This window comes from Triticum urartu, unplaced genomic scaffold (assembly GCF_003073215.2).
Source record: "Triticum urartu cultivar G1812 unplaced genomic scaffold, Tu2.1 TuUngrouped_contig_5811, whole genome shotgun sequence".
NCBI lineage: Eukaryota > Viridiplantae > Streptophyta > Magnoliopsida > Poales > Poaceae > Triticum > Triticum urartu.
The window spans coordinates 1-8502 of NW_024116517.1; the positions used below are offsets into that span (position 1 = coordinate 1).

General features: G+C 47.3%; 2 protein-coding genes across 2 annotated transcripts; one reads left to right on the plus strand and one right to left on the minus strand.

The window, feature by feature from the left end:
• Positions 1 to 17: 17 nt before the first annotated feature.
• On the plus strand, positions 18 to 4197 carry LOC125529745 (serine/threonine-protein kinase STY13-like; the record flags this gene model as incomplete). The annotated part of the gene is given in 3 exon segments (XM_048694163.1): positions 18 to 173; positions 2977 to 3089; positions 3192 to 4197. Coding segments are annotated over 3 exon segments (992 nt in total), but the record flags the coding sequence as incomplete, so codon positions are not given.
• A 2592-nt stretch (positions 4198 to 6789) lies between these two features.
• On the minus strand, positions 6790 to 7548 carry LOC125529746 (histone H2B.1-like). Its single transcript, XM_048694164.1, has one exon. The coding sequence runs from the start codon at positions 7461 to 7463 to the stop codon at positions 7005 to 7007; it is 459 nt and encodes a 152-aa protein (XP_048550121.1). The 5' UTR covers positions 7464 to 7548; the 3' UTR covers positions 6790 to 7004.
• Positions 7549 to 8502: the final 954 nt, after the last annotated feature.

The following is an 8502-nucleotide window of genomic DNA, read 5'->3' on the forward strand; positions in this document are numbered from 1 at the left end:
GAAGGCGCGGTCCAGGCTCTGGCTGGATCAGCAGCGGGGCGCGTCCCCCGCGCAGCCCGGGGAGCTCCTCGAGTGGGAGATCGACCTCGCCAAACTCGACATCCAGAACCAGGTCGCCAGCGGCACCTTTGGCGTCGTCTACCGCGGCACCTACGACGGCGACGACGTGGCAGGTGAAAATCAAACATGCTCCCCCCTCGATAGTCTGTCATATGTAATCATGTGCCTGTTCTAGTAGTCTGTTTCACCTAATTGCCATCTCCTTCATAGGATTTTTCTTTTCTCAAAGCAATTTAGGATGGCGAGATATCTGTGTTGCTTGGTTTGCAGCCCCTGATCCACAAGCCTTCTCACCCAAAAAGGAAAAAATCCCAAGCCAAGGCCAAATCTTAGCTAATGATTGTATTGCGGTCATATCATTGACTTGCCCATTTCACGTTGCCTATCTCTTCCCAGCCTATTGAGGCAACTAGTTCATAGTAAAAGTTGTCAGACGTTGGCAAGTTTTGACATTGCAAATCTTGACTTGCCCATCGCCAAAAAATGAAACATTGGGGCTGCAAACCAAGCACACCCTTAATACTCCCATGTTATCAACAATATTGGGGCTGCGCACACAATTGATCGTTATGAAATTGCAAGGATGTTTCTATGATATAAATCTAGTGATACACTTGTCCAAATAAGGTTTCATAAGTTAATGTTCAAAATTATATTGAACGTGTTTTAAGACATAGAATGTATAAGTTAACAAATTGGTAGAAGAGAGATTGATGGCAGTACCTTGCTATCGCTATTGGTAGAGGAGGTGGAGAAGGTGATGGGGAGCATGTCGGTATACTAGGACCATGGTTGGGTACCAGTTTTGTCGTTGTGAAGGTAGTAGCCATTGTGGAGGGGGCGGAGAAGGTGACTGGGGGAACATGTCGGTATACTAGGAATATGGGTGGGTGCCAGTTTTGTCGTTTTGAAGGTGATAGTAACTGTGGAGGGGAGGGGGGGGGGAGAGGATGACGGGGGAAGCATGTCGATATACTAGGAAAATGGTTGGGTGCCAGTTTTGTCGTTGTGAAGGTAGTAGCCATTGTGGATGGGGCGGAGAAGGTGACGGGGGGAAGTCGGTATAGTAGGAACATGGTTGGGTGCCAGTTTTGTCGTTGTGAAGGTGGTAGTCACTATGGAGGGGAGGGAGGGGAGAGGATGACGGGGGAAGCATGTCGGTATACTAACATGATTGGGTGCCAGTTTTGTCGTTGTGAAGGGGGCGGAGAAGGTGATGGGGGAAATATGTCGATATACTAACATGATTGGGTGCCAGTTTTGTCGTTGTGGAGTAGTTGTTGTGGGGTGACAGGGGAAGCATGTCGATATACTAGGAACATGGTTGGATGCCAGTTTTGTCGTTGTGAAGGTAGTAGCCGTTGTGGAGGGGGCGGAGAAGGTGACGGGGGAAGCATGTCGTTATATGCTAGGAACATGGTTCGGTGCCACTTTTGTCGTTGTGGAGGCGGAGGACAAGGTGACAGGGAAGCATGCCGATATACTAGGAACATGGTTGGGTGCCAATTTTGCCGCTGTGAAGGTAGTAGCTACTGCAAATGATGAAGATGTGAGGGAGATTTATTGGGGGCCTTTATCGATTTCGCAATCTATCAGCTTTTGTTTATATTTTGATGATACTTTCTTCGGTTCAGTTATTATTATTGATGATTTTGACACTTCCGGATATATGTACACTATTTGCATCGTTAATATTTTCCTACTGTAAGTATAAAACCACCTTAGTTTAATCTTTTCTGCTTTTATCCATTATTACTCAACTTGCTAGTGAGAAAGCTAGCTGGAGAAATTGGAAAATATACAATAGAAGCCATATTTTGAGTATAAGAACCTAGTTCCATTTGTGTTTTCGCAAGTCTGCTACTCTGCTTATAAGGTCGCCGGTCGGTTTAGGTCCTTTTTGCACTGTAGTTGTAGTATATCTTGAGTGTGGTCATAATACACGGTAGGTTTTTGAGAATGCACGGGCTTGCTTTCTCTCCAGGGTTCAGAAAAAAAAATTGATTTAGGTCCTCGTTGATTGACATGAAAATTTATAGAAGTAAGAAAAACATACCATTGCAATGTCACTTCTCAAATCATATAGGTTGAGGGCTCCTTTGATTCACAGGGTTTGAGAAGTGTAGGAATAGGAAACATACAGGAACAGGATGTACTGTCAACTGAAATCCTACGTCGGGTAGCAAAACAGAGGATTTTTTCCATGAAGTCCAACCTCATGCTTGTTTTCCTGTGAAAATGAACTAAGAAGTTCCTATAGGATTGGTTCCTGAGGAATGCAATCCAGTGAATCAAACAACACGTAAAGGAAAACTTCTAGAGGGTGTCAATCCTGTAAAATTCCTATGCAAATCCTATGAATCAAAGGAGACCTGAATATGATGTGTGATTACACCATAAATGGAAAACAAAAATACAAATCAAACAGTTCTTGTGTCTAGGGAACAAGTCGAAGATAAAAATACTCCTAAAGCGATTTCATGTTTGACCTGTTGTGCCATTTGTTCCTCTGTTTCTCAATCCTAGCACTTAAAGACTACAGAATTCTAGGCTTGGTTCAGTCTTGGCTCCCCACAGCAACTAGCTAGCTTAAATATTTCCAGTATCTATCAGTTCTTGTGGCTAGGGAACAAATCGAAGATAAAAAATACTCCTAAAGCGATTTCATGTTTCTCAATCCTAACACTTAAAGACTATATGTTTCTCATTCCTAACACTTAAAGACTATAGAATTCTAGACTTGGTTCAGTCATGGCTCCCCACAGAAACTAGCTAGCTTAAATATTTCCAGTATCTATCAAGATGAAAATGTTTATGGACATTAAACTCGCAAAACTACATGTTTTGTTATTGATGATCATAGTAGCAACAGTAGCATTTTTCATTTACCTGGAGTTCATTTTTCGTATGATGCAGTGAAGGTGCTGGACTGGGGGCAGGAAGGTCAGGAGAGCTCATCGAAGCACCGGGAGGCCTTTGAGAAGGAGGTGGCCGTGTGGCAGAAGCTCGATCACCCCAATGTCACAAAGGTACCTGATTTGTACACACATTAGATGCTAATACCTGATCAATTTGAAGCGAGCGACTTGGTGAAATTAACAATGAACTGTGTCATGTCTATTTGTGTGTAGTTCGTGGGGGCGTCGATGGGGACGTCCCAGCTGAAGATCCCGGCGGGGAAGAAGGGCGGCAGCAGCCACGGGCCAGGCCAGCGCTGTGTGGTGGTGGTGGAGTACCAGCACGGCGGCACCCTGAAGACGCTGCTGTTCCAGCACAGGGACAAGAAGCTGCCGTACAAGAAGGTGGTCCAGCTGGCGCTGGACATGGCGAGAGGGCTGAGCTACCTGCACTCTCAGAAGATCGTGCACCGGGACGTGAAGGCGGAGAACATGCTGCTGGACAGGAAGAAGTCGGTGAAGATCGCCGACTTTGGGGTGGCCCGTGTGGAGGCGCAGGACGACGACAACATGACGGGGCAGACGGGCACGCTGGGGTACATGGCCCCCGAGGTGCTGGAGGGGCGGCCGTACGACCACAAGTGCGACGTGTACAGCTTTGGCGTCCTGCTGTGGGAGACGTACTGCTGCGCCTTGGCCTACCCGAACTACAGCATCGCGGACATCTCGTACCATGTGGTGAAGCTGGGCATCCGGCCCGACATCCCACGGTGCTGCCCCAAGCCGCTGTCGGAGATCATGACGCGTTGCTGGGACGGCAACCCGGACCACCGGCCGGAGATGGCCGAGGTGGTGGCGATGCTGGAGAGGATCGACACCACCAAGGGCAAGAGCATGACGCCCGCCGTCCCCGACCACACCTCGCAGGGCTGCAGCTGCTTCGGCTTCTCCAAGTAGTAGTAGTAGTAGTCGTCGTCGTGTTGTGATGCTGGTCGGTCTGCTGCTGTTTTTTGTTTCCCGTTCGATGGTGCGGTCGTGCGTATCGGTGAACGCTTTGGTTGGTCGTCGCGGCGTCTCTGGTGGAAGAAGAATTGCGTAGGTTGCCTACTGCCTGCCGCTACTCGCTTGTGGTTGTGGGTGAGATGATGGTTTATTTTGCCATGCATAAACACTGTGGTCGTCTTGTCTGCACCTGTTTGATGTTTTTTGGTTCAAAAACTTGTCGTGCCGCTTCTCATCATCTGAACTTTTTTTAGCCAGTCACTCGTCAGCAAAATCTAGAATGAAATAGGCACAGGTTTCTAGATATGGTAACATTAAAACCTAGCCACTTATCCGCAAAGCTGCAATGTTGAATGGCGACATAGGGCGTGCCCAGCATGACAATGTGCTTTATTTCTGCTCTCACTTGGGCGTGTGGGTGCAGTTTTTCCCTTGTTCATCCACATTCTCCTGCGCTATTACTACATGACACTAATGCGAGTTTGTTAAGTGATGCTACTTACAAAGACTGAATGCACAACACTCAAGACTCTACTTCGAGAGTTGATAGCAGGCAGCGGAGCACGCAGTCAGATAAGAAACTACGCATAATATTAGTTTCATGGAAGGACCACCGGCCACACACTTAGATAAGTCTCACACGAGAAACGATTCTGAGTTCTGAACATGTTTTTTTTTCCTTTTTTGAGGGAAATTCTGAGTTGTGAACATAAAGACATGCGGAGTAGTCGACAGCAAACCCGAAAACTGATGTGCATCTTTTACAAAAAAAAAAAAAAACTGATGTGCATCTTCCACTCTGGCCACTGGACCAGGCACACGGAGACAGGACGGCAGTGGAACATTTTCTTTTAATTCAGGAATCAAAGGCGGTGAGTTCTGAACATGTTTTTTTTTCCTTTTTTGAGGGAAATTCTGAGTTGTGAACATAAAGACATGCGGAGTAGTCGACAGCAAACCCGAAAACTGATGTGCATCTTTTTCAAAAAAAAAAAAAAAACTGATGTGCATCTTCCACTCTGGCCACTGGACCAGGCACACGGAGACAGGACGGCAGTGGAACATTTTCTTTTAATTCAGGAATCAAAGGCGGGAGAGTTGCCATGCACAACATCAGGCATACGGTACAATTGCCTTCGCAGGCAGTGCTGATCACATCAGGGTACTAGGGGAAGCGACACAAAAGATGAACACAACGTATGGGGTGCATCTAGATTAACTACCCTCGTGAACTGGAGGAGGAACCCCACGGTTTGAAGATCACAAATCCATGGCATTCCAGCTGCATAACAATGTTGGAAAGGAGGAGAGAAGAATGAAGCAAATAAACAACAGGGAAATCAGGAATTTCTTATCAATGCTCACTAATTTCTCAAGGCCTACAAGGAAAATGGCCATGCGAAGTGAAGCACTGAGGCCTGTTTAGAAACACTTGTGCCAAGTGGGCAAATGCTTCCTGCAGGCACCAGGAACTAGAGCAGCAACCGCTAGCGAAACTTATCATCATGTAGGGTTTAGAGGGAGATGAAGGGGATTAAATTCCCTACCAGCCAAAATACCCCAAATCCCCTTCAGTTCCCTTGGGGGATTTAACCGAACAAGGCCGTAGGCCAAGTTACATCCTGCTACAGATGCTGCATCATACTTACGATCCAACACTAGACACATCCCACATGCAACCAATTTCTAGCAAGGAGTAGGTATTAATAATTCTGCAAGAAAATTTTACTTTCTGTAACAAGCAATCAACATGTGGCATACAAAACACAGGCTGCTTTGTTTGTATGCATGCAAAAGAAGAAGGCACTCAAAATCAAGAGATAGGCACTAAAGCTGAAAGGCTTTCCACTGTAAACCAGTATTCCTGCAGGTAAGCAACAGTAAGCTCACGGGGCAAATAGCCCATTAATATGGGTACTGCCAATGGCAAGAATAAGCCCGCAAAGTGTGGTCTGATAAAAATGCTTGTTCCTTGAATTGGAAATATAAATATACTACGATGTGAAAATGCCTGCTCCTTGAACTAAAAATACAGTCTTAGCAACAGTCTATGCAAGATTGATACTACTTGTAGTGTTCGACAGCCACTTGGATCAGTAAGTTGCACACTTCAGTTAAAAGACCTATTTGGTTCCATATACTATAAAGAAGGGCCTAATTGATTCAGTTGTAGACTAATTTTAAACAACGTACACGGAGAAACAAGAGAATTAGAGAAAGTAGCAAGCTCAGGTGCACACACAAAATCATATAACCGTCACAAAACAACCAAAGCATTGGACGGAAGTCATGTATCATATTAAGATGATTTATATCTGAGATCCTGTGTGGCTGTGCTTGATGAATTTCGGATGGTTATATGATTTGACCTGACATATTTTGCACTGGTGTGTGCTAATTTACCTATTTTTATTGTTCTTGGATGCAGCTTGTCAATTATATAAAATTACTTGCAGCTTGTCAACTCTGAATTTGCTATGTATCATATTAAGAGTAGTTATATCTGACATCCTGTGTGGCTGTGGTTGATGAATTTGGGATGGTTATATGATTTTGACCTGACATAGCAAATTCAGAGTAGCCGATATGATTTCATTAACATTCAGATCAACCAATTGTAACACCCCAATTAGGTCTAAATTTATTCAATTGTGACTACTTTTATACCATTGACAACAGCGGCCAGGAACAACAGAATGAGGTAAACTAGCACGCACGGTGCACAACAGGCCGGATCAAAATCAAATAACCATCTCAAATTCATCAAGCATAGCACAGACAGGATGTCAAAATATAACTACTCTTGATATGATTCAAGACAAATTCGGAGTAGCAGATATTGTTCCATTAATATTCAGATCGACCAGGCAAAAGTAGCACACGGGGACATCCTCTTACAAACCAACCACGACTACACACGAACCATCAACAGTCCAACGATTTCCATCAAGCGCTACTACTAATACTACTATATATATATCTAGATAGGCAGGCAGATCCACGGCGGGGATCATCAGCGGTCACCAGGAGGGGGGGCGGGCGAACCTAGGAGGAGGTGAACTTGGTGACGGCCTTGGTGCCCTCGGAGACGGCGTGCTTGGCGAGCTCCCCGGGGAGGACGAGGCGGACCGAGGTCTGGATCTCGCGGGAGGTGATGGTGGGCTTCTTGTTGTAGCGCGCGAGCTTGGCGGCCTCCCCGGCGAGCTTCTCGAAGATGTCGTTGATGAAGGAGTTCATGATGGACATGGCCTTGGAGGAGATGCCGATGTCGGGGTGCACCTGCTTGAGCACCTTGAAGATGTAGATCTTGTACGTCTCCACGCTCTTCTTGCTCTTCTTCTTGGCCTTCTTGTCGCCGTCCTTGGCCGAGGTCTTGCCCGCCGACGGGAGACGCTTCTCGGCCTTGGGCTTCTTCCCGGCGGGCGCCTTCTCGGCCTTCTCCGCCGCGGGCTCCTCCTCCGCGGGCTTCTTCGCCGCCGGCTTCTTCTCCGCCTTGGGCGCCATGGGGTTGGGGTAGGTGGGGATTGGGTTTGAGGTTGAGTGCGGGAGGAGATTGGGGAATTTGGGCTGCGGTGGGGAGAGGGGGGGAGGGGGCGGTGGTTTTATAGCTGGGAGGCGGTGCGCGCTGATTGGTGGAGGGGCTGGTGCCGCGGATCGGTGACGTGGAGCGGTGTGAGGCGGTTCGCGCCGCTTTGGATGGACGGGCGGGATGCGTTGGGGCGCGGATCGGTGGGCATGGCGGGATTTATGGGCGCGGACCGGAAAAGGAAAATGAATTTTTGGCGGGACGATCGGAAAAGAAACGCAAAATGGATGGGCAAATGTTCGGGGTGCGCAGCGTGTCTCGTCACAGTAGAAAAATGCGTGGCATCAAACAAATTTACACATTTCAATGATATCCAAATGAAATCTCAATATAAATTCAACATACGAATATATAAATGGTCTGAAAAGCAATTCACAATACAACAATAGTTTTCATTTACAACAAATGTTTAAATTAAATTAATTATTTTTTTCGCGAATACGCAAGAGTGTGTATCATTTCATTGATAGGAAGGAGGTGGACAGCATGATTTTTTTGGGGAGGGGGGGGGTGCGAGCTCGATGCCTTGTACGCTAAAGGCAAGACATGGAGCCGCAGAGCATGGTGACGGGGTGCTCTGCCCGTTACAAGAATGGACCTATGCTATCAGGCGCGGGCCTCCTCCTGGATCGATGCGATTAGTCGCGAGGAGGGGTTCTCGTCGTCGAAGACGCAACTATTGTGGTGTCGCCAGATGGACCACGCCGTGAGCACAGCCAACGTAGCGAGGCCTTTGCGGTGGCCGGTGGGTGATCCCTTGATTGTGGCCGAGCACCAGGGAATGAAGTCTTCGTCTCCATAGAGGGGTGGGGTAGTAGCACGAACCCAGCGCGAGTACGTCATGCCAAATCTACCGAGAGAAAGGGCAGCCGATGATGATGTGTTGCATGGTCGCTTCAGCCTGGTCGCACAGGGCACAATGATCATTGTGCGGCAGGCCATGTCGAGCGAGGCTAG

Excerpts from the sequence above, each read along its gene's own strand:
- LOC125529746 (XM_048694164.1), bottom strand. The coding sequence starts at position 7,463 with ATGGCGCCCAAGGCGGAGAAGAAGCCGGCGGCGAAGAAGCCCGCGGAG.